Raw genomic sequence first — 24,845 nt, forward strand, 5'->3', positions numbered from 1 at the left:
GAGGTCGAACAGCCCTGCTTTCAAAGGCGCTTTGCTGCCGGGCCACGTGCTGCCCTGAGTCTGAACTGTGATGTGTGCACTGTCATTTGGGGGTGGGGTGACAGGCACCGAAAGCCGCCTCGGGCCAGTGAGGCCCTTCCGAGCTGCTGCTTCCTGGGTCTGATCCCAAGTCCCCTGCTAAGCCTGGGTCAGCGGACGCTGCCCGGAGGCCACCAGGGAAGGTGGCCTGTCCCTACCTGCCGCTCAGCCTGACTCCCGACGGGGTTGCCTGGCCCCGCCTTGCCCTGGCTTCACTAGTTATTCCTAGTGTAACTTGGGGCAAACATGAGATAATGATTGTTTTTTCCTTCCTTTTTTACTTAAGTTACTCTGTGTTGGGTTTTCGTCATTTGTAACAAAGAGTCTTAATGGGTATCCATCCATCCATCCATCCATCCATCTAGAAGTCCTAGCTGTGCGGGGTTGACACATCACTTTCCTAAGACTCAGTCTCTGCATCTGTAAAATGGGAGTTTCATCACCTACCTTATGGGCAGTTTCAAGGATTAATGGGCAACCCATGCAGAGTACCATTCTCAGTACCCAAGGCAGAGGAGGGCTCAGTAAATTTCCCTCCGATCCCCTTTTCTGTCTAAATCCTGCCCCACCCCTGCACGGGTGGGTCCGGAGAGCCAAGGCAGGATCCACACCCCAGCAGGTCCGCAGCCTCCGGAGCAGTAGAATCTGATTGGTACAGCCTTTATTGTTTCTCCAGCATTTTCCAGAAGAATGATGTCGTTTGAGGGCCACAGGGGGTGGGGGGAGTAAAAAATAACATAAACACACTGAACAGAAACGCAGGAGGGCAGCTCGAGGGGCTGAGATTGGGTGTTTGGGGCAGAGAGGGGGAAGGCCTGGGGTAGTCACAGCCTCTTAGCTTTCGGCCACCAGAGAGAAGAATTCTGCAAAAGAAGAGGAAAGAGAGGTGAGTCAGAGGGGGACGGTGTGGAAGGGCTCGCCATGGCCTGACCGCCGGGCCCTGCACGGTGCTTCCTCCTGGCTCTCCCCTCTGCTGCAGGCCTGGAGTGATGGAATGAGTGTGGGCAGGAATGAATGAATGAATGAAGTCAATGAGAAACGGCGAGCCTATCATCATCTCTCTTTTGTTTTACTTAGAAAAAAGTTTTACTTCCAGTGTCGTTGCCATACGGTGTAGGTCTATTCGTTTCAGGGGGTACAATAAAGTGATTCAACACTTTCGTGTAGTACTCAGGGCTCATCTGGGTCAGTATACTCTTTTTCTTTTAATGTTTATTTTATTTTTGAAACAGAAAGACAGAGCACGAGGGGGGGAGAGGCAGAGAGAGAGGGAGACACAGACTCCGAAGCAGGCTCCAGGTTCCGAGCCATCAGCACAGACCCCGATGCGGGGCTCGAACCCACGAACTACGAGACCGTGACCTGAGCTGAAGTCTGAGGCTTAACCAACTGAGCCACCCAGGCGCCCCTTTGCTAGAGATATTCTTTGGCTGCAAATCTTCTCCTCCCCAGCAGTGAGGTGGTCAAGGACAGAAGGTGAGGCAGGGGGGGAAAAAAAAAAAACCCTCTCGATCTGCTATGTCTTTATCAGCCTTTTGTATTTCTTCCGTAAGTTTTCTGCTCATCTATACTCTCTCTCAAAAAAAAAAAAGAAAAGAAAAGAAAAGAAAAGAAAAGAAAAGAAAAGAAAAGAAAAGAAAAGAAAGTAAAAGGCGATTCCAGTGAGCAACCTGATTCAAGAGCCATTGTGTGCTTTCCTCCTCGGGGGGCTCAACAAGACTAAGGAGGAGACTGGAAGAGGTGACATCTCCGTGCCGCTGAGACATCTCCGTGCCGCTGAGACAGATGAGTGCGTACAGGTGCTCAGAATGAGCTGGGCCCTGTCTCCCACCGCTCCTCATTTAATTGACCATCACGCAGGAAACTGGGAGTGATCCCCACTTTACAGAAGGGGAAACTGAGGCCCAGAGAGACGTGGCTTTTCAGAGCCTCCAGGGTTGTAAGGGACTGAGCTGGGACTTAAGACCGGGGGTCCAGCTCCCTCCACGTGACTTGCGGTCGAGTCCACGGTGGGGTCACGTGCCCTCCCGCCCCAGGAACATCCACCTGCCCAGCTTCGCCGAACACTAAGTAATGATGTCAGAGATTGGTGTCAGCACTGGGAGGAGATCCAGTGTCCCCCACTGAATCCATCCCCACCTAAATAAACAAAGGGGTGTCTCCGACCAGGTGAGGGGAGGCACAGGGGAGCCAGAGATGATTCTTGCCCTGAAGGAGCTTCTGGTCTGGTCAGGGAAGAAACAGTACCTGGCAGGACATGCTCCATGCCGCTGGCCTCTTTTCTGAATCTCAAGCTCGCTGGGGGCATTCCCACCGCAGGACCTTTGCACCTGCCGTTCTCTCAGCCCGGTGGGCGCTCAGACTTCCTCACGGCTGTGTTCCCAACTCAGCTGTCCCTCCTCCTGGGGCCTTCTCTGGCCATTCTGGTGACGGTGGTGACCCTCCCCTACCGTGATCCTCTTTGCCATCACCATTTCTTGCCCTGCGCACAGCGCTTACCACTCTTGAAACACTTTGGAGTACGTTCCTGCTTAGTCCCTTGTGATCTGCCTCTCCCGCTGGAACAGAAAGCTCCAGGGCCCACCCACCTTGTTTCCTGCCTCACCCACCACCCGCCTCCGAGCCTGACCCTGAGAGGCCGCACTGTTTGTGAACAGTTTGCCGATGGATGGCGGGCCCAGAGACTTCGCTGTCACCGGGAGAAGAGGTGCCTTCTGTTTAAGGCGTCAGCAAAACTTCAGAGGGCAGGTGGCTTCTGATAGAGTCCTGCGAGAAGATGTGGGGTTCCCACAGGAGAAAGCAGACGGCGGGGAAGGGATCAACAGGCGGGGGCCTTTGGCGGGCAGGGGCTCAGAAGGCAGGAAACAATGGGCTGGATTTGGGGGACGCCCAGTAGCCATTTCTGGGCTGGCACCCCCCAAATCTGGCTCTGCCGCTTATGGGCTGTGTGACCTCAGACAAAGCGCTTGGCCTCTCTGAGCCTCCCTGTCATCATCCATAAAAGGAAGAGAAGTCAGCGCGCTTCTTGAGTTGGGAGACGGCGAGAAGAGCCAGCAAATCTCTGCCCCCCACCCCCAGGAGCTCCCCTGCCCCTGGTTCTCCATGCCCCTCACCTGGGGCGTCCTTGCTGCGGCAGTCCTAGGGGCTACTGCCCCACGGCCAGGTCTTCTGAGACCTTTATTTGGAATAAAGGGGGGCCCAGGGGATGTCTGCCCGGTTGTTTTTTCTCTCCGGGAGACAAGAGAGGACAGGAAGGAGTTTGCCACCCTCTGCCACGAGACGTCTCTGAGATGCTGCGTCCCCAGCCCGCCAGCGTGTGGGGCCCCAGGGCCGTCCCCATCACGTCTAGAAAGGATGGAGAGTTAGGGTTCCAGGCCCAGCCTGGCGCGTTTGCTGAGAAACGTGCCTCTCTGGGTGTCGGTCCGGGTGTCCATCTGTCGGTGTGTGACGGTAGGGGACACTAATGATTTCTTGTGACAACATGGCTTCAGGGTATCAGAAGTATGTGGGGCTCCTCGGGGCGCGTCCCCCCCTCCCCAGACCTTGTACGAAGCACGTACGTCAACCCCCACCACTCAATCTCTTAGTTTGCATCCTGTGCCCCCACGGTCACGTGAAATGTCAGCCCTGGGGGACGCTGGGGGAGGGGTGTAGAGAACTCACCATGCTATTGTCGCAGCTCTTCTGTAAAGCCAGCATTATGTTCAGATAAAAAAGTGAAAAAACTGATCCCTGTCCCGCGGAGGGACACGTGCCTGGGCTCCTTGCCTTTCTGGGGTTTGAGCTGGGAAATGGACGCCACCCTCTCCTGTCCCCAGGCTGTCCTCGAGGACAGGGAAGGCAAGGGACCTGGGTGTGGGCGTCTAGGTGGGAGGTGGTGGGAGAGAGAGGGGGGCTCCTCTAGCTGGTCCTGAAACGCTGCAGGCTGAGCCCCAGGGCTCAGGCTGAGCGAGGACAGCGAGTGGCCCGGATGGACCCGGAGCACCAGGTACTCTAAAAATCCCTCCCGTGGGCGGGGACCAACGCGTCTGCTTCCTCAGCCAGGAGCTCCTGTGACCCTGTGACGGCACCTTGGCGAGACAGGTGGTGCTTGTTGTTAGTGCTGTGATCAGCATTGTCCGTTTTTATAGGATTTAAGAATTCTTGGGGCGCCTGGGTGGCTCAGTCGGTTAAGCGGCCGACTTCGGCTCGGGTCATGATCTCGCGGTCCGTGAGTTCGAGCCCCGCGTCGGGCTCTGTGCTGACAGCTCAGAGCCTGGAGCCTGTTTCGGATTCTGTGTCTCCTTCTCTCTCTGCCCCTCCCCTGTTCATGCTCTGTCTCTCCCTGTCGCAAAAATAAATAAAACGTTAAAAAAAAAAAAGAATTCTTATGCATGGAATGCAAAATGCAAAGCATTCTGTATATATTATGTCATTGGATTCTCACAACTACTCCATGGCAGGGATGCTTCTGTCTGCATTTTACAGATGGGGAAACGGAGGCCCCAGAGGTGATTAGCTTGGCCGAGATCACACAGCACACGTGAGTCAAGCTACTGCTTTTAGGCTCCTTTCTGAACCCCTTTCCGACCTACTTTGACCTAGGCATAGAGGGACACAGGAGCCAGCTCAGATACCGCCACCCCCGTGACTCTGCCATATCAGCCCCTTTTTATTTACTTCCTGGTACTTAGCACTCTCCGAAACGAACTTATTTATGTACTTGCTTATTTTTGTCGGTCTCCCCCTACTAGAGCGTAAACTCCAGGCGTGTCCACCAGCCTCCTAGCACACAGTGTGCCCACCGGCCCACAGCAGGTGCTAATAAACAAATGCCAAATGGGTGGACTGATGGAGAGATGGACAGATGGAAGGATGGATGGATGGAAAGACGGAGGGATGGATGGATGGGTCACGAGTCCTCCTTAGGGTCCAACAAGTTCTGACTTGCCTCATGTCTAGTTTTCACAACAGCCCTGGGAGCTGAGTGGGGTGATTCCCACTTTATAGACGGGGAACCGGAGGCCCGGAGAAGTGAAGTGTCAAGGCCATGCAGCAAATAAGAGGCAGAGGCAGGATTTGGCCTGTGGTCCCAGGAACACCCTCTCCATGAGTGCGGAGAGGCCATTCCTGCTTGGGCTAGCGTCCCAGATCGGGCGGAAGCAGGGACTCCCTCAACCTGCCATTTAATCTGGAAAGCTGGCCAGAGCCCATATACCCTGTCCTCGGGCACTAAGTTTGCTCTGTGCTAGACTAAAAGGAGACATGAGTCTGTCTGCCAATAACAGCTCATGGAGAGACTCTTCAAAGGGGAAGCTGGTCCTTAACAGTTTCCCGACCCCCACTGACCCCCCCTAACCCTCACCCTAGAAATCAAGGGGTGCCTGGGTGGCTCAAGTTGGTTGAGCGTCTGACTTTGGCTCAGGTCATGATCTCACGGCTCAGAGTTGGAGTCCCTGCATCGGGCTCTGTGCTGACAGCTCGGAGCCTGGAGCCCGCTTCGAATTCAGTCTGCGGCTCTCTCTGCCCCTCCCCCCACTCACACTCTTCTAAATATAAAAAATAAAACATAAAAAAAAAAAAAAAGAAATCACGGGTCCTGGGACTGCTCATCCGCAAAGAGCCAGTGAATGCCTTCACCCGGAGTGGCATTTGGTGAGGTCAGCATGAGGGGGACCAAGGAATGCCAACCACGGGTCTCTCCCGTGGCAGTCAGGCCCCTTGGACTGGGATATATCTTGGACCTGCGGGGTTTTCAAAAGCTTCTGAAAACAGACTCCTTTGCCCACCCTGGGATCCACTCTGAAGCAGCCAGCACGTCACGAAGGCCACACGCCCCGGCTTTTTTGCAGAGAACACTAGATTCTAATTTTATCCTCCCAGAAGCTAGCAGGGCATTTTGTAGACAAATTGAGGGCAGAGGTCACCTCTTCCGTACCTTTCGTTTGTGCCTCAGGGCAGAGTTCTTAGGAATCAGCCAATTAAAACGAACAGCCCTCTTATCAAAAGGAAAAAAAAAAAAAGTCTCCTCTAAAATGTCCAGGTTTCCCCTTAAGGAAAAACAAATGAGCAAAACATCCAAAGCCTTGCGGAAGTCTAGGTCAACTGATTTGGCGGAGGGATGCTGGGATGACGGATGGGGAGGAGGTTCTGACCTTGGTCCTGCCTCCCGCTCCCGCCCCCGCGCCCTCACCCCTCCAGGTCTCAGTTTGCTCCTGTGTGCAATGTCAGGTGGAGGAGACGCCTTTCCAGCTCTCGCACAGAGCCTCGAGCAAGGGATCTGGGAGTCAACTCCTGCCTCCCACTCATTCTTGCTTTCGTGACCTTGGGCCGGACACGGCGCCTTACGGTGCCTCAGTTTCCCCATCTGTAAAAGGGAGCTCCTTGGCTCCTTTAGAGGAACCGGCGCTAAAGCCCCTGTCGCCGGCCTGATCCGTAGCCGGCGCGCAGCATTTGGTAGGCCGCATACAGGTTAATTCCACCTCCCTTGGGTCTCCTCTCCATCGGACACAGGTTGGAGCTTCGAAGTGTCAACAAAAATCCTGAGGCAAAGACAAGGAGGGGGTGGGCAGCAGAGGGCAGGGGGGGGCGGTCCAAAAGATCGAGAGCCGACCTACGGCAACTTGCCCGCACCACCTACGCCATCCGAGTTAGGAGCCCGCCTCCCGCACGCCCATCTGAGGACACTCGGGCTCTGCCCCTCAGTTTCCACGTCTGTGAAATGGGGATACCGAGAGCATCTCCTCATAGGGTTTCTGGTGAGGACTACATGAGATAATGGGTGAGACGCGTCTGCTGTGTCGGTGCCCGGCACACCGAGGGAGCACCTCTAAATCCAGATGGGAGGGAGAGCATCCCTCTGGAAGGACGCAGAGCCTCACCTCTGCCCCCTGAGTCCTCCCTGGAGATCCCCAAGGGCCAGCCTGCAGTTTCTTCTTTATCCACTTAGAAAAGAATGAGGGGGTGGCGACGGGGAGGCTCAGAGGGCGAGAGGGCTCAGCCTTCTCCTTTCCCATAGGAAACTGCAGTTAGCCTAATTAGGTCGGTCCCAGTCCCAGGGCCATGGGGATTGGACAAATTTAGAAGCTATTGACAGGTGAGACCAGCCCATGCTGACGGCCCAGAGAGAAACCGAGATGGACCTTGAGTCAGCTCTTGGAAGCCGCTTTCCTTCCCTCTGTCGTGACCACCGGGATGGAGGCACCGGCCTCCTGGTTTATCACCTCGCCTCTAAATAGCTCCTGGGCTAGGTTGCTTATAAATCGGTATTGCAAACAGGGATCACTTCCCCCCCCCCCGGGGGAGTGGGCAGCGGGGTTATTTGGGGTCAAGCCAGATGGCGGCAGGGAGCGGCCTAAACGGTCCTGGGGGCTCACTCCATGCCAGGCACTTCCCTGGCTGTCACCCCATTTCCTCTGCACTGGCTGTTTCGTCCCCATGTTACTGACAGGGAAACTGAGGCTGTGAGTCACTCGGCCAGGAAGATTCTAATGCCGGCATGGGGTGCATCTCTCTCTCTCTCTCTCTCTCTCTCTCTCAAAGGCTGGGGCTCTGACTCACGCCAGGACCCATGGAGGCAGGAGAGGGATAAATGGAGAGGGGACATCTTCCCGCCCCCTCCCTACTGTCCCTTCTCACAGGAGTGCTGCTGCCTCCCCCTTAGCGCCACACAGGCCGGACTTAGGGCATCCACTGGGGAATTAAAGCAAGCATCTCGCTAAGCCCAGAAACCATTTATAACTGGAATGTCTCGGCCCAGCCTGGCGGAGGGAGTGACAGAGTCAGGGGACTCGGGTTCCCTGCCACCACGGATTTCTGTGTGACTTTGGCGCTTAACGCCCACTGGGCCTCAGTTTCCACAACTCTCAGTGGGGGAATCACAGACTCTGTCTCCCCCGCCCCCTTATAGGGCTGACGTGACGACGCGGGGAGACGGGACAAAACGCCACACGCCTTAGGGCTCCGCCACCAGGACTGCGGCTGGCCCTGAGGTGCTCATCCGGCCTTGCCTGGAAATCAAATCTCGACCTCTCCTTCCGTCCCTCTCACTTTCCTCCCGTCTTAGACCCCATTTCGTCTTCTTTGAGGGCTGGTATTCGTTCCGCAAGGGTTTCGAGGAGGCTTCCGAGCCTATACAAAATAGGAGGGAAGGGGTCGTTTCCAGAACACTCACTTAATTCAAGCAACGGCCCTTTGAGATGGGTATTTTTATCCCCACTCTGGGAGGAGGAGATAGATGGCCAGGGAGAGAAAAAGGCTTGGCCGTCCACACTGCTCGCGGGGTGCGCAGGTCGTATTTTCTGCCTGACTTTAGGTGTTTCGGCCCAAGGGCGCCCGCCTGCCCACCCCGTCAAATGGGCTGCTTGCGGATGAGAACAGATTTCGCCAGAAGGAAGCAGAAAAGGCAGATGCCTCGGGGCACGCGAGTGGAGCAGACTGCAGTGGTCCAGGGATAATTAAGACTAAATTTTTCAGCCACCGAAGCAAAAAAGCAAACCACAGGCTCTTGAGCTGGAATAGCCTGGAAGCATAGGAAACAGGACCCATCACAGTGTCGGGTTTCAGGGAACCGGTAACTAGATGGCGTGTGTGTGTGTGTGTGTGTGTGTGTGTGTGACAACCACTCATCCTGTCAGCCTGCACGGTCCACATGGGCAGGCATTGGGAGTGGAGAGCCCAGGCCGGGGACGCGTCCTCGTGAGAGGCAGGGTGGCGGCGGGGGGAGGGGGCGGGGAGGGGTCCTGGCTGGACCTCTGAGCCTCAGTCCTGCCCCTGCTACTGAGCGACCCTGGACACGTAAGCTCCCCGTGCCTCTGTTTCCTCATTTGTAGAAGGGGAAGTGTGATAGCACCTGCCTTCTAGGATTTTTGTAAGGCAGTGGTTCTCAAAGTACGGTCCCCGGAGCAGGAGCGCCACCTGGGAACTTGGTGGAAAGGCCCACACCTGGGCCCCACTCCAGGCCGAAGGACTCGGGAGCTCTGGGGGTCCAGCCCAGCCAACTGTGTTGTGAAAAGCCCTCCAGTGATCCTGCCGTTCGCTCCAGTTTGAGACCCACCAATGTGAAGGGCAAACCCTTCAGAAGGAGCCTGTCACTTAGTAGTCTCACCTGCCATTTGGGCCTGGGTCTTGCAGCTGTGGCTGGGTTTGGGGGCGCCTTCCACCTCTGTCCAGCTTCTCCTCCTTTTCCGCCTTAAAACCCTCCTTTACCAGCTCTAAGGGTGGCCTTCGAGAATCAATCGACCACATCTATAAAAGCCTTTGAGCTTCCTGGAGGCAGTTGGCCCAGAGACGGGAATGCAAAGGGTTGTCATTAGAACTTTGCCTTCCCATCCCCTCCCCCCAATCTGGGGTCCTCAAGGACCTGGTAAGCATCACTCACCTTCAGAGGGCAAACAGCGGGCCATGAGGGTGGTCCTGCTTCTAGAATCCCCCAGCACCTGCCACATGCAAGCCCCCAGCCCACACGGGTCTCCCGCCTTAGCCTGCAGACCTCTCCCTCCACACCACACTTGCCCATCACTGCGCCCCCAGAGCCGGCCACACATCTATTCATTCTTTCTTTCATTCTTTCAACAAGCTGTCCTCGTGCCTCCCATCTCACGGCCTATCGGGCACCATCACATTCAACCTCGCCGGCACCTTCCAGAAAAAGTACCGTGTTTGGGGTGGAGGTGGGGAGGGGAGGTATCTGCGTCTGTCCCACCTCCAAAATGCACCGTGTGGGGCCCTGCTGCCTCAGGGGGACCTGTCCTCCCTGCCCATTTCTTCTCCTGCCCCACCCCACCCCACTCCATTTCATTCTGTGCTGACCCTCGGGCCTGCACCAGGTCGTCCTGAGCTTGAACTGTGTGGGCGGACAGACCTGGCTTTGCATCCAGCGTCCCTTAGGCACTGGCCCTTCTCTTTCCGCATCTGTATCTCCGTCCTCTGTCACAGGTGACGTGTGCTCAGAGTTCAGCACTGGGCCGGGCACACATCACCACCTTGGTGACGATTCGCTCTTCCTACTCCCAGCAAACCAACCTTCTTGCCCCTTTCTAAACATCCCTAAACTTCCCAGCCTTACGCCTTTGCTAAACCTGACGCCTTGCCCGGGGCTCCGCAGGGACGGCCCCCCACCCCAGACTCCAGCCTGTGGCTTCCTGCCCACAGCCTCCAATCTGCCGAAACGCCTCCGTTCCTCCCTCTCCAAAAGGCTTCTCTGCACCTCCCTGGTGTCGCCATTCTTTCGTGCACCTGTACCTAGAGCTGTAAGCGACGTGTGGATGGAAGGGAAATAGTGTCACGGCCACCGTTTGCCGAGTACTCACAATGCTCTGGGCCCCGCACTCAACGTGCACGGTGTCATGGAATCCTCACAAATGCCAGTGACCCATGCGTTGTCCGTGCCCAGTTTATCAATGAGCAGCTGGGGCTCCGGGTGGCTGAGCCACTGCTCCAGGGCACCCAGCCAGCAAATAGCGCCGCTGGGAGTAGGGTCTAATTCATCTTTGCCTCCCTGATAGCCTGGCACAGGCTTAACACTCGGGAAATGTCTGTTAGATCAGTTGCAAAAGTTGAGTTATCTCTTTAAAATATGAGTTCGGCAGGGAGGGAGAGAAGGAGGGAGGCAGGCAGGGAAGCAGCCTAGGATCTGGCCTGGTTTTTCTTTATCATGTAGATTATTCCAGAACAGCTAACCCTGGGGCCCCCCCCCCGCCCCCGCCTACGGTGGCTTCTGAGCTGTGGCCTACTGGCTGCAAATAAAAACAGGAGACAGGTGTGGCGGTTTGGGTTGGGGTCAGGGCGGGAACGCTGGCTCAGGGTGGAGCTAAGTGGCTTGCTGAGGAGGGGGTGTGGGGACAGGTGCCACTCCCGGAACGCACCAAGACCAGTCACCCATTTGTCTCCCACACTTTTGGCTCCGGCTCCTTTCAAGTCGCCTCCCTCCTTTGCAGCCACAGGAGAGACAGCTGGGACTAGAAGGCCAGGCGCCCGGCTGCGTCTGACCCTGTCTCCATTTTGGTCGCGGACAGAAAACTTTAATACGCTACACGCACATTCAGAAGCGTTTTAACTTTCCCAGAGCAGTTTTGTGTTGACAGCCACTTAATTTTCACAACGAGCCCGAGCAGGTCCTAGGATGAAACTACGCACCTCGCTTGGACCGTTACGAGCTGCGGCACAGCTTGGGGGAAAGAGTTCTTCCAAATCCTCGTTCCCCCACTTATGTCCTAGCTCTTTGAACAGGCTAAGCACCTTCAGCCTCAGTTTGCCCATCTGGCAAAACGGAGATCATTCTCAAGGCTGTTGGGATGCTAAGGAAGGCAACGCTGCTGGGGGGTGCTCTGGGGGTGCTTGTTACCCCTCAGCAGAGAAGCATGTGGGGGGGGGTGGCTCTCTGGAAGCCTGTTCTGAAAGCAAAGCTTGAAAAGCAAGACCCAGATATCCCTTTTCCTAATTCCTAGCTGATTGCTGGCTGGCTCTTTTTCCTGGCTCCCCTTCAGGGCCAGAACGGTATGTTTGGGCCAAGCCAGAACAGGTCTTGAAACCTGAAGTTACAGGATACCAGGATGAGATGTTGAGGAGGATGGAAAATAAGGAATTTCCATCTCTGGAATTTGAGAACAGGAGGGCCCACAGGGCCCTTGGGGATCAGTTGGCCTCATCTCCTCGGATTACAGATGGGAGACTGAGACCCAGAGAAGGAGAGAGACGGCCCAAGGTCACACAGCCAGTTAGGGCAGAGCTGGGACCAGAACTCAGGCAAAAGTTGCAGGCAAAAGTCAGGGGGAAAAAAAAAATCCCAAATCATCCTTGATTCCCTATGCAGCAGGGAGAAAAAAAAGAGAATCTGTTCCTTTCGGGTTGTTCAAATTTAGAAAAAAATGTACCAGTTGTGTGTGTGTGTGTGTGTGTGTGTGTGTGTGCACGCGCCTGGCTTACATGACAGAGCTCTCAGCCCCGATGCATTTGCCTTTTCCTTCTAATCCCGGGGAGTACAGGACCACCTCTCCTCTCCCCTTCACAGGACAACGATAGCTCCAAGCTTTTAGCATCCAAACATCCCAAGACCCATGATGCGCTCAGGCCCCAGGTCATGGTTACTCACCATCGACATCAATCTTGCCGTTGCCATCCGTATCGGCAGCGGCCATCAGCATCTTGGTTTCTTTCACAGACAGGTCTCTGGCATCTGGGTAGAAGCCCTTTAGGATGAATCTGGGGAGCAAAGCCAGGGAGGGAGTCAGGCGGAGGTCACCTTGCGGGGACAGGTACGGGCCACCGGGCTAGGCAGCAAGCGGGGGGACACGTATGCAGCTGGGCTGGGCGTCACGGGTGGGTGTGCAGAGGACAGGCTGTCCTCTGCCAAAGGTGGACCCCACGCCAGGCAGGGCACCTGCATTTGTTTATTTATTCGGCCAACACCACAAACGCAAAAGTGTCTTCTCTGTGCCAGGGCCGTGCTGGAAAGTGGGAGCACAGAGCAGGAAGGCACCTAAAAAAATGAGGCGGAGGTCAAGACCGCACGGTGTGATGGGTGCGAGGGTGAGGAACTAGAGAAGGGTGCTCAGAGGATGCATCCATCCCACCTGGGGTGAGGGGGAGAGTCAGGGAGGCTTCCTGAAGAAGGTGACATCTGGAGAACAGGCAGAAGTCAGCCCGTGGCGGGGGGAGGTGGGGAGGGTGGCGGGGGGGAGGGGGGGAGAAGGGGAAGGTTCTTGGCAAAGGGTGCCCTTGTGGGATGATCTGGGGTGAGACTGAGACTGGATGGACAGGGAAGTCCCTATTGCGAGGCCTCTCTCCACACCACCCCCCTTCTCTTGAAGACGAAATCCAAGGCAGTCTTGGCCAGAGAGTGACGTAAGATGAGCCTGGTGGGCAGCGACGAGCCGGGTGCGTTTTCCTAGTGGTGACCTTCCCCTCCTCCGCTTTGCTCCCCGGACTCCTGACCCCCAAAGTTGGTTCTGCATCCCCACCTTGCCCGGACACTGCTTTAGCTGCACTGTTACACAAGTGCAGGGGGCGGGGTGGGGAGGGTCTGCGGGATGGTGGAGGGTGCCTTTTAGGCAAATGACAATCAACGAACTAAATGCTCGAGGTAGCGCTCCCTGTCTTGCGTGTGGTGTGAAGCATCCAGAAAACCTGCCTCTCCACATGTATTAAATTATTAAGTAGCACCCTTCCATTAGCCATATTAAGTGGCTATAATTTAACCTAGTTAGTTGCACTTTCTGCTGCGGATTTTATTCCTCCGGAAGCAACGGCGATCAGGCAGAGTTATTTTCTGCCAACGGTGCAGACACAAGGACAGCCCTGATGGGAACTCGGCAGCAAGAATCCCAGCCCCCCACGCCCCCTCAGCCGGGGCCCTCCCCGCAGGCCTCAGTTTACCCCAGCTCATCCTCCTCGATGAAGCCGCTCTTGTCTTTATCCAGGATGTGGAACACCTTCTTTATGTCATCCGGGCTCTTCTTCTTCAGGCCGACCATTTGGAAGAACTTTTTGTAGTCGAAGGAGTCGACAGCTGTGGGGGGTGGAGAGCAGCAGGTTAAAATGACAAAGAAGGGGCGGTAGGGAAGGGCAGGAGAATGGGGGTGCCACAGCATTTGCCGATTGATCTCCCTGTGCCGGTGCTGGGGGGGATAGGGGGGTGTACCTGGGTGGGAGGGCTGAAGGAGCCCAGACCAGGGGACGGGTGCTTTGCCCAAGGTGGATTTGCCCCCACGCTCCGCCCTACCCTTCGCTGATGGCAGAAGTAGCCTTTGAAGGCAGCGGGGCGTCCCGGGTTCCATGAAGGCTTTTGGGTGGTGGCCGAATGGGGGCGGGCAGGGGAATGGGGGGTGTTGTGAACACGGTGTGGTGTATCTTGGTGGGGGGCGGTGGTCAGCCTTTTTTTTTTTCAGCCACAGATGGTGTTGCCAGAAAATCGGCAGAGGGAGGACAAGTTTTTCTCAAGGTCACACAGCGGGAGGAGGAGGAGGAGGAAGGGGGGAGGCCCCAGAAATGGTGGCTTTCCTGCAGATATCCATCCCCAGCGGGAGTTGGGGGAGTGTTAGAAGTCTCCCTGGGAATTCCCAGTTAAGTTCCTTCTCAGAGGGGGAAGGTGGGTCAAGGAGAAGAGGGTGGGCTATCGCAGTACCCCAGGAGCGTGGTCTCCCAGAGTTTCTTACCCTGAGGAAGGGACACCAAGCAGAAAGGAAACGGGAGGCCCCCTCCCCAATTTTCTATGTCCTGTGCTCCCTTTCAGGACCCTGGAGAGGGTAATTTGGGGTTGTGGCAGGGAGGGGTCCTGCTGAGAGTCACGTTCTCCCCTCAGCCTTTGGCCGAGGGAAGTTTGCTCTGTCCACCTCTGCCACTCCAGTAGGGGACTGAGACCGGAAGGTGACCTTAGTTCTAATCCCCCTCCTGCCCTGCTAGGTGACCTTGGGCAAGTTTCTGGCCCTCTCCCAGCCTCAGTTTCTCCACCTGGGTGAGGGGAGAGAGGAGGCAGGTAGCAGCTAAGAGCTCAAAAGCTCAGGGCAGCTCAGAGAGGTGGGGATGCCTGCCGGCTCCCCGCCCTTGGCCGCCTAAGGAGGCTGGAAGTTGGAAGCGCTGAGGATGCTGTGCGCAGGGCTGGGCAGAGCAGAGCGCCAGCTGCGGGAAGGTCACCCCGCTTGCGGGACAGTGGTGGTTGCTGGGGGGAGCTGTTGGAGGGGGGGGGTGCTCTGACTCCCAGAGAGGGGCTTGGACAGTCAGGGAGCCAACAACCGCAAGCCGGAAGAGTCCTGTTCTAAACGGGGGGTGGGGGTGTCTCCGAAAGGGGCTGCTTGGAGAGAAGGCGGGCGCACCTGCAGCCCCTCCAAGTGCCTTAACGGGAGGTATCGAGCGCCCACAAGGACCCGAAGGTCCCGCTTTCCATCCCGGTCTTTGCCCTTGGTCCCGGATCCCGAGTCCTCGCAGCAGCGCGGCCACCAGGCAAGTTTCGCTGGGCCTCCCCACCCGCTCCCTGCGCCAAGTCCCGCCCGAGTGGAGTTTGGGAAATGGCGAGGAGCCCCCTGCTCCGTCCTGCCAGCGCCCCGCAGGAAGCGTGGGCAGAGGAGCACGCGGGAGCGCTGGCCCTCCGCGGGGGTGCCGGGGCCAGGGTGGTGGATCCGGGGAGAAGTCTGGGGAGGGGAGCGCGCTTGCTCACCGGTAAAGGCCCCCACCGCCTTCTTGATGTCCTCCGCGCTGAGCAAGTCTGTCATCGACATCCTGCAACTGTTGGAGCGTGCAGAGCAAGTGCGAGAAGATTAAAAAGTGCTTTTCTTATCATTTCTGCTCATATGACCAGCGCTGCAGTGCTGCGCGCCGGGCGCACGCCCGCCGGCCTGGCGCAGAGCCAGGGGGCGCGGGGCTGGGCGCGCAGCCAGAGCCGCTCAGTCCCGCCGCCTATCTGGCCGGGCAGACGCGCGGACCCGCTGTCGCTCCCGCACCGCCCCCGCCGGGGTCCTCGCGATCCCAGGGGACCGCGCGGCCAGGGTGCCCGGGGAGGGGGCGACCTCTGGAATTTATGGGGCTGGAGGGTTCGCCTGCCGTCAAGGGCGCGCAGGAGGCGCCAGCTTGGTGCAGCGCAGCGTCTCGGGTCGGTGCACCTCGGAGGCTGTCCCGTCACCTCGGGGAGGATACGGGACTGTCGGGGGCCAAGCCCAAACCCCGGTGGGTCCCTCGGCCCTGCTCCCATTCTCTCTCCGCTCCTACCTCAGCCTCTGCTCTTGTCTGTCCTGGATGCAAATTTATGCTGCAAAATCTGAGCGCTGAGGTCTGGAAATCTGACCCCACAGGGGATGGCCGGGAGGAGGTGGCAGGGATGGGCGGGGCTGCTCAGGCCCTCCTCCCGGCGCCCCATCCCACATCTGGCCAGGGATGCCCTGAAACCTTCTTCTTCTTCTTTCTTTCCTAGTCCGACTTTCCAAAGAACTGTTTTCAGATCTCCACTAACTACTCGGCTTCTCTGGTCTCCTGAGCCACTGAACATGGGAGTACAGTGGGGGCTCAGACTGCTGCCCCCGCAAACCCTTTGGGAGAGGGTGGGGCAGGGAGAGGCTACTTGAAATCTTTATGTCCCCTGTCCCCACTTGGAGACCAGAAGACTCACATTTGGGGAGAAGGTGGTTACCTTCGGACCACACTTTCGAGACAAGCGAAGCAGGTTTTATGGCTTGAACTTCACCTCTGGGAAATGTGGACACTTCCCAGTCGTAGGCAGCCAGAGACCAGTTGCATTCTTTCCCACAGTCTCCCAAGGATTCGGGCTGCAACCAGCTGCCTCTAGAGTGTGAGGAATGCTGGACGGGGAGTCAGGATGCTTGGGTTCCAGATCTGCGGCTGTGCTGAGTCCCTGTGACCTTGGGCAGTGACCTTCCCCTTTTCTGGTCTTCTGTCTCCCTGTGTTGGTGGTGTTGATGGTCCCTTGTGGTGGGATCTTTAGACTCCGGCGGAAGGTGTAGGCGGGTGTTCAGAGCCTGAGGCTAGTGCCACTTGGTGGGCGGCCGGGGAGAGCTGTCCAGCTGCTGGAGTTCTGGCACGTTGGCTGTCAACACCGTCTCCCTCTGCTCAGCCCTGGACGGCTGCCCGACGACACCGCTCCGGCTGCCCCCTGCCTGTGAGTCAGCTCCTTCAGTGGACAGCCCTCCAGCCGGCTTCCCAGGAGCAGAGGCTGCAGCTCCCGACATGCTGTCTCTCGCGGACCCCTCAACTGCCCCCGCCATCCCTGCCCCTGGACGAGCTGTTAACGTGGATGTGCTGGGCTTCTGCGCTATCATTTCGGCCCTCAGGCTCAGCTCACTCCAGGGGCCTATTTGGAGAGTGTTTCCCTAGCTGAAGGAGCCTCATGCTATGCTGGTGGGGAAACTGAGGCCAGAGCAAGTCAGTGAATGGCCGAAGGACGCACAGCAAGGCAGTGGCAGAGAGGGAGCCCCTCCCGGATCTGCTGGCTTGGAATTCAGTGACCCTTGTCCTTGGAGCCCCTCCCCGTTGCCCAGGACCCAGCCCTGTCAAGTCCCACGAGTGTGCCACAGACCACGCCCAAACACTGACCCCTGTGGCAAAGGCTGGAGCCACTGGGCAGGCCCATCCTCCCTCCTTTCCCCTACCTCTGCCTGCTAGACAAGCCTTCCAACAACTTGACACCCTCTCTGGGCCAGATCCCACCCGCCAGAGCACCAGATGTTATTGGGTCGGCCTGCCAGCCCTCCATCCCCTTCCTCCTGCCTCCACTGCCCACTCATGGGCCTCCTCTGATGGCATCACCAGAGTCCACAGACGTCTGGCTCCACCCATCTCGTCCCACAGGTGGGGAGCCTGAGGCCCGGCCACGGGGAGGGCTCTGCCCCAGGCCACACCAGGCATTAGGCTGGAGAGCCCAGGAATTCATACTCTCAGCCCTGGACTCCACAGCGGCGGACCTTCCAGCACCCCCCTCCCAGCCCCGTGTGGCTGTGGGAAGGTGCAATGTGGCTGTCCCGTCCAGCTGGCTTCCTCCCCACGGTAGCCCCCCGTCCTCCTCCAACCTCAGTCCCTGCCACTCACCTCGGGTTGGGGTGGAGGGCTGGAACCTTGGCTGAAAGGCTGGGCCGGTGGGAGGTCCTGCAGGGAAGTGAGCCTGGTGGTGGGGGGGGTGGTGGCTACCTATATAGGCTTCTGCTCTGGCTATTTTGGGAGGTGGCGCTACCCCCAGCCCTCGGCCCCCTCCCCTTCCGGTGTCAGGTACTTCCCAACTACGGTGCTGGGTGTCTGTATCACATTCACCCTCCCTGGTTCCATCAAGCCAGGCCTATTAATAACTCTTGGCCCCTGCCTCCCTCCAGCACCCACAATCGAAGCCCGGGCAGGGCTCGCCTCCTCCGTGAAGACTTCCGCGACCACTTTAGATGGAAGCCCTGTCTCGGCCCTCCAAAGTCCTGCAGGAAAGGAAGAGAAGAAGTGGGCAGATGAAGAAACAGGAACAGTCTCTGTGCACAGGGCGGGGCTCGGTTCTTGTATATACATCATCTCCGCATCACAGACTTGCTGTCCAGGCCTGGTCACGTCTGCGTGGACGAGGAAATGGCACAAAGACGTCAGGTGTTAGGGAAGTCACTACCCAAAGCCATGAACCTGGGGCCCTGGATCCCGGAGTGGGGCCCAGCACTTTCGGGACACGATCCAGTGCCTGGAGATGTGTGTTCTGTGTGTTTTCTGACAAGCCCCTTCCTCTCTTTGCATTCCTGTCTCCCCATGTGGAAAATGAGCTCAAGTAGGTGCCAACTTCACTCTGTAGATGGGCTTGGGGGGGGGGGGGGTCTAGGAACCACCCTGAGATTATATGCGGAAAGTCACATGCAAGTATGTTCTTGTGAAACGAAGGCCCACAGCTTTTATGAGACGGTCAAAGGGATCTCTGGCATGATCTGTCTGGCATCGGAGATGACCATCTACGGGGTGTGTTTTGAAAAGCACGAATGAATGAATGGGTGAATGAATGAATTTAGCAAATTACTTATTGAATATCTAGTGTGAACACCATGAAAGTTTCCTTTCCTCATCCCTGACCTGAAAAGAATCTCCAGGGCCCTGACATCATCCACAGGGAAGTTCCGTTCTTAACAGTGACGGGAGGAGGGCCGTCCTCTACGCAAAGTCTGTTTGGGAGAGAGGCTGACCGTCACTGATCACTGGAGCAGAGGCTGGACTGACTGGGGAAGCCGGTGCTAGAGCCTGGATATGGAGTCCATCCAGCATGTCCTGATGGAGGGGTCTGGACTCTGGCCTAGCATGACAGTAATGGCAGTGGGGAGGAGCGAGGAGATAGGGAACAACTTGGAGGAGACTCTCCCCAAGTTGGTGGCCGTGTTGAACCAGACAGACAAACCCAAGTTTGCAGGCCAGGGGTTCATCGGGCGATGGAGGTGCCGCCTCGGAAGGTGGCTAGTCTGGGGAGATGATGCGGAGTTGAGAATCTTAGTATGTGAGGGCTGAGGGAGGCTCCGTAGTGATCTACTCTGACCTGCTCACGGGAAAGTGAAGAAGCCAAAGCCAAGGCGAGAGACCCAAATCACGTGGAGAGTGGTGGACAAGCCAGGACCTCGCGTTGGATCTGGGATGCCTGGGGGACATTCTGGTGGAGATGCCCAGAGGTCCGCATTCCGGAGAGAGGTCAGGGCTGGTCACAGGGCTTTGGTGGTCATCAAAGGCGGTGGGGGGGGGGTGGTGGTCAAGGACTTGAGGTCACAGGCATGGCTGAGCTCAGCGAGGCAGGAATGAGACAGAGTCTTAAGGACTGAATGTTGAGGGAGATCCCTCGCTGGGGTCTAAGAAAATCATCACCTTCATTTGTTGAGCACCACGTTGATCACGGTGTGCACGGCAACCCGCTCTTACCCTTGGTTTTGCCTTCCCTGTTTTACTAACGAGGGAACAAGGCTAAGAAAGGTTAGGTGGCTTGTCTAAGGTCACGCAGCAGAGCTAGGACTTAAACCCAGGTGTCTCTAACCCCAAAGCCCTTGCTCCTTTCTACCATCTTCCTTTTTTAAAAAATAATATTTACTTATTTATTTATTTAGAGCACAGGGGAGGGGCAAAGAGAGCGGGAGACGGAACCCCAAGCAGGCTCCAGCCCGACACGGGACTCCATCCCACCAACCGTGAGATCGTGACCCGAGCCGAAATCAAGAGTCGGACGCTTCACCCAACTGAGCCACCCAGGCGCCCCTCTACCATCTTGCTTCTTGAAAGGACTCACAGAAGATACGTGCTGGGGTCAGAGCCCGTCACGGCCAAATGCTTGGGAGCCAGGATGGCCTTCTTCTCTATCCCCACGTGTCTTTTTCATGTGCCTGTAATCAGGCAGATCTACATGGGGTGGACCATAGTGTGGGGGTTCATTTGTTGAGAACCTACGGTGAGCTCGGTGCTATATGCGTGCTGTTTTATGTTACCCTCATTATGATCCTCAGAGGCTTGAAGAGATAGACGCTGAGAGAACTTTAGTGACTTCTCCCAGATCACACAGCGAGGTCTATTTTCCCAGCAATACCTTGCGCTACGACTTGGCCACCTTCCCAGGCTGGCTGTGTCCCCTGAGGGTTACAAGATGGCCCTCCCCTGCGGTGCTATAAACTTGCAGCCCAAGTCCCTCGGGGACAGAGGAGTCCACTGCCCCAAGATCTTGGTCGAAAGTCCCAGCACTGAGTGTCAGTGGCTATGGTTATCTTCGTTTGGTCAAACACCATCCCTGAAGCAGTCCAAGCAGCAGCCTGGAGGGCGCAGAATGTCAACACCATTGGACCTACGAGAGGAGGGGGCCTGTCCCTGGACCGAGGGGCAAGGGATTCAGGTGGTCAAAGCCCATGAACTGTTCACTGGGTGAGTCTCCGAGGCGGCCAAGTAAGCCAGGCGCAAGGGAAGGTTGGGCCCTAAGTCCTCGGTGAGTTTGATAACAGTATGCATTAACCTTCTGTAATGACTCACTCTGGGGCCCAAAGTGGCCTTCCTGGCCTTGAGATCCCCTGCCCCTCATCGAGGCCTGACAGGCCGCCACTCCCATCCCCTTGGGCATCTGCTTAGAGACAGCCACCCCACCCAGTGCTGTTTCGTACTGTGAGCAGCCATGAGGCAGCCCAATGGATAGGTGGCTGTCATATCCCCACGCTGATTCCACCTCTATCCTCTGGGGCCCAGTACTGTGCGGGGCCTTCAGCTGGGCCCATCCCCGTATATGTTTCCGAAGCGGATCCCACGATCCTCTTTTTACAGATGGCAAAACTGAGGTTCAGAGACGGGTCCCAAGGCACACCAGGGCCGGAGCCTGGTCTGTCTGTCTCCACCCCCGTCCAGTGTCCAATGCTCTCCCCCAAGCCCGCTCTGGCCTCCTAGCTGGTGGAGGGCAGGAGGCCCCGTGCGCGTGGGTCAGCAGTCTCTTGGCTGCTGTCTGCCAGGAGACGAAGCATTCAGCTGTTCGCTTCGCTGGTGATATTTCATTCGTTCACACTATTTCCACCTGCTGTGGCCGGGAACAGGATACAGAGTTCGTCACATCCAGGGCCCTGGCGGGCTGGGTGGACGCGGCAGGATCTAATCATATTTATGAGGTCAGCCCTGTGATATGACGTGTATTAACTCGGAGGAATCTCGGCCCCGTTCCTGTGCCTGTGGCCTTGTTCCCCTCCTGCCTCCCGCCTGTATTTAAGCACCGAGACGGAGGCCAAGCGGTAGGGGGTCCTAAGGGTCGTAAGGGCACTTAGGGTCCCGACAGTGGCACTGCCACTTAACCCACTGTGTGACCATCAGCCAGCTGCCTCACCTCTCTGGGCCTCAGTTCCTTCGTGGGTAAAATGACGCCGAAGAGGAAGTGTTAGATGAGATCATGCCGCAGTAGGGGTTCGGCGGCTACAATATCCTACACCAATGAAAATCTGGGTGGTTATCGTTGTGAGGAACGTACCCTTGATCCTGTCCTGCTGCTGGATGATGGGACCCTGGAGTGGCCTTATGGAAAGAAACCAGCCCCTGACCACCCCTCCCTGGTTTTCCTGGGACGGTCTCTGACCCCGGGGATGCAGGGCCTTGCTGGGGAAGTCGGGAGCCACGGATGCTCGGAGGAGGGGGAGAACGCAGAGTGGGAGGGTGGGAGGGGCTGCGAGCGGGGTGTCCCCCCTACCCAGTGCCATCTTGGATGAGGCCGGGATCTGAACGTGAGCCAGGGTTGAGCCCATGAGCCGAGGAGGTTGTGGCTCTTGGCCACCTGGCTTTGGGTCCTTTTCTTGAAAACCCCATCCCGTCTCAGTGGTGCTCAGGGGAAACCAGTGAACAGTTTGGTGTCCGTGTGGGCTGGAGCCATTAAGGGGAGCAGGACACCCCGTGGCCATGGCTGTGGAAATTGGAAGAGTTGGGGGAAATACGTGACGGGCGGACTCTGGGATTCTCCCTTCTCGCACTGTGCCGGGTGACGTGCATGGAGAAGCAGACAGAGGATGGTCTACCGAGGTTGTTAGGGTTCTCTTGGCTCCCAGATACCCGCTGATATCAGGGGAGCAGACGGCATGGAGCCTTGCGCCCAGCTCAGATCAGTAAGGCGGCCCGAGATTAGACAGGCAATGGGCTTTCTCACAGTATCGTCTCTTCCTCAGCTTCTCCTGGCTCCTGGCTCCATCACAACCCACATCCCACAGCAGAGTCAGAATGACCATCGGAGGGTGCGTGTGCCTGTGTTATGTGGTTGCATGTGTATGTGTGTGCGCGTGCACCTGGGCACGTCGGTAGCTGCAGGGGGCGGGTGATGAGTCCCCGTGTGTTGGTGTGGGACCCCGGACCAGCCCTTCTTGCTTCCTGCCTCTCGGGATGGCTGCTGCCCGGCGCTGCCCTGGGTGGCCGAGGGGCTCTGACAATGCACACATGTGTTCTCCAGCATCCTGATTTTGCGGCCAAATCAGCCAAATATGAATGTCCGGAACTCTCTCATAGCCAGCGGGAGAAACGAAGGACTCATCTGGAGACATGTATCTGTACCCCAGTATCGTGGACCGAGTGTGGCCCCCAAATTCATCTGTTGGAATCCTACCCCGCAGGGCCTCGGAATGGGACTGTATTTGGAGATAGGGCCTCTGCAGAGGTGGTGAAGGTAACACGAGCTCAGCAGGGTGGGCCTAATCCAACGTGACTGGTGTCCTTAGAGGGAAAGGACACAGGCACGTACGGAGGGAGACACATGAACACATGGGATGAGGTGGGGGAGGGAGGGCAGTCATCTGCAAGTTCAAGAGCCAGGCCTCAGAAGCAGTCTCGAACTTCCAGCCCCCAGAGCTGTGAGGAAGTAAATGTCTGTCGTCTAAGCCTCCGCCCCCCCCCCCCCCCCTCCCGCCCCGACTCAGAGGCTGGACCACGTTCTTGGGACAACTCTCCAGGTCCCTTGAAATGGCTCCCTTTCCTCTCTTTAAAAATTTTTTTATTTAACTTTTTTTTTTTTTTTGAGGGTAAGTAGGGAGAAGGAGCATTTTAGCACCGAGGTAGGTGGATTATTTCCAGAATAGTTTAACACTCAACTGCCCAGTTTTATCGAAGCGAATTTTCCCCGAAGTTGGCACTGTTCCCAGCTGCAGGCGGTCCTTGCCTTGCCCAGTAGCGTCAGACCCTAAAAATGGCCATTTAAAAAACACTCTCAACAATCGATGGGGAAAGCGACCTTTAAAAATCTGTCAAAATATTGAAAACTCCTACTGTCAGTTGTAAGTATAAAGTGAAATGGAAAAAAATGTAAACAAGAAACTTTTATTTAAAAAGTGACATAGGGGCGCCTGGGCGGCTCAGTCGGTTGAGCGTCCGACTTCGGCTCAGGTCACGATCTCACGGTTTCGTGGGTTCGAGCCCCGCGTTGGGCTCTGGGCTGATGGCTCAGAGCCTGGAGCCTGCTTCGGATTCTGTGTCTCCCTCTCTCTCTGCCCCTCCCCTGCTCACGCTCTGTCTCGAAAATAAATACACACACACAAAAGAATTTTCTTAAGTGACATATACTGCTTAGGGAAGCGATGCAAATAGAGGGTCTAAAGGGGAGAGAGAGTCACCAATAATCTATCACTCCCCAAGCACAGCCGGGTAATGTCATCATTTCCGGAGACTTGTGCCTTCTTCCTCCCGTGGACCCGCCTCCCGGGGGTCACCCTCGATGACTCAGCTTGGGTGCCCCCCGCTTACCGGAAGCCCTCCTGGGTTTCTTCCCCCTGGCCTCACACCCCTCCTAGCGCTTGCGTTTACCTGCACCCCTGCCTCAGTAATGGCCCCATCATTCTGTGGATACTCTGTTTCCAGCCGCCTTTCCAGCTGGGACTTGGAGGCACGAAGACGGGCATCCAGCCTCGGTCTCCGAGAGCCTCCGAGGAGAATAAATCAAGCTGATGTTTTTATTTTTGGTTGTATGTGGACAGTGGTTGTTCTCAAAACCATTTTTGGACTGCTACTTATAACGCTGTCTAAACCCATTTATTCACCTGCGTTTTAGGGGCCACTGCCGGTGTATAATTAGTCTTTCAGGAACGGTGGCCTCCCCTTGGGGTTCCAGACTTCCTCCTGACCTGAAATTGCGGCTCGTGTTCTGATGAGAGTGGGTGCTCTGGGGAACGGGGCACTGGAGATGTGAAACCAGGTGAAGCAAATCTAGAATGTGTGGTCCCCGCATGTCTTGGTGTCCCTTCAGCTAATGGTGGGGGGGGGGGGGCTTGACATTGAGACCTGGTGCGAAAGTCCTTGGCGACGCGACCGACGTGTTTTAAGGACGTGGCTGAAGCGTTGCTTTTTCTTATCAAATATTTATTGCTTTCATCCCGATTCTGGGTCGAATTCTCTTGGGGGAAAAAAAAAAAGTTTACGTGACAGAAGCTGAGTCAGTTTGGAAACCAGACGGTGGCCATCTTGCTCCAGGAGTGTAGACTCCTCCGCAGATGACGCTGGAGGTTAGAACTGAGGTTTGAAGAATGGCAAGGATGAGAATGGGGCAGTTAATGCACGGACAAAAGGAGGCAGAGAAGGACCGCTGGTCGGGACTGCGGGAGGGTCCTCCCTCTCCCTCCTTCATCCCCCTCCTCCTCCCAGCCCTCCTCTCCCCTTCCTTTCTCCCTCTCCCCTCCTTCTTCTCCCTCCTCTCTCCTGTCGCTTCTCCTCTCCCTTTCTCACTCTCTCCCTGCCCCTTTCCCTCCCCCTTCTCGCTCCTTTCCCCTTTCCCTCCCCCTCCCTTTCACCCTCCTTCCCACTCCCTTGCGCCTCCCTCTATCTCTCCTTCCCTCTCCCTCCCCCTTTCCTTCCCCCTCCCTCTCCCCTGC

General features: G+C 56.8%; 1 protein-coding gene across 3 annotated transcripts; it reads right to left on the reverse strand.

Annotated features, from left to right (window-relative positions):
• Positions 1-722: 722 nt before the first annotated feature.
• Positions 723-17,691, reverse strand: PVALB (parvalbumin). Of its 3 annotated transcripts, none has more exons than XM_045464035.1 (5): positions 17,587-17,691; positions 15,209-15,276; positions 13,432-13,564; positions 12,149-12,258; positions 723-941 (listed from the first exon to the last, which is right to left on the reverse strand). In XM_045464035.1, the coding sequence occupies exons 2-5, from the start codon at positions 15,267-15,269 to the stop codon at positions 913-915; spliced, it is 333 nt and encodes a 110-aa protein (XP_045319991.1). In that variant the 5' UTR covers positions 15,270-15,276; positions 17,587-17,691; the 3' UTR covers positions 723-912. The 3 variants fall into 3 exon arrangements, with proteins under 3 accessions (XP_045319991.1, XP_045319993.1, XP_045319992.1); XM_045464037.1 differs by lacking the exon at positions 17,587-17,691 and adding an exon at positions 16,175-16,198; XM_045464036.1 differs by lacking the exon at positions 17,587-17,691 and adding an exon at positions 15,757-15,814.
• Positions 17,692-24,845: the final 7,154 nt, after the last annotated feature.

Source organism: Leopardus geoffroyi, chromosome B4 (genome assembly GCF_018350155.1).
Source record: "Leopardus geoffroyi isolate Oge1 chromosome B4, O.geoffroyi_Oge1_pat1.0, whole genome shotgun sequence".
In the NCBI taxonomy this organism is placed as follows: Eukaryota; Metazoa; Chordata; class Mammalia; order Carnivora; family Felidae; genus Leopardus; species Leopardus geoffroyi.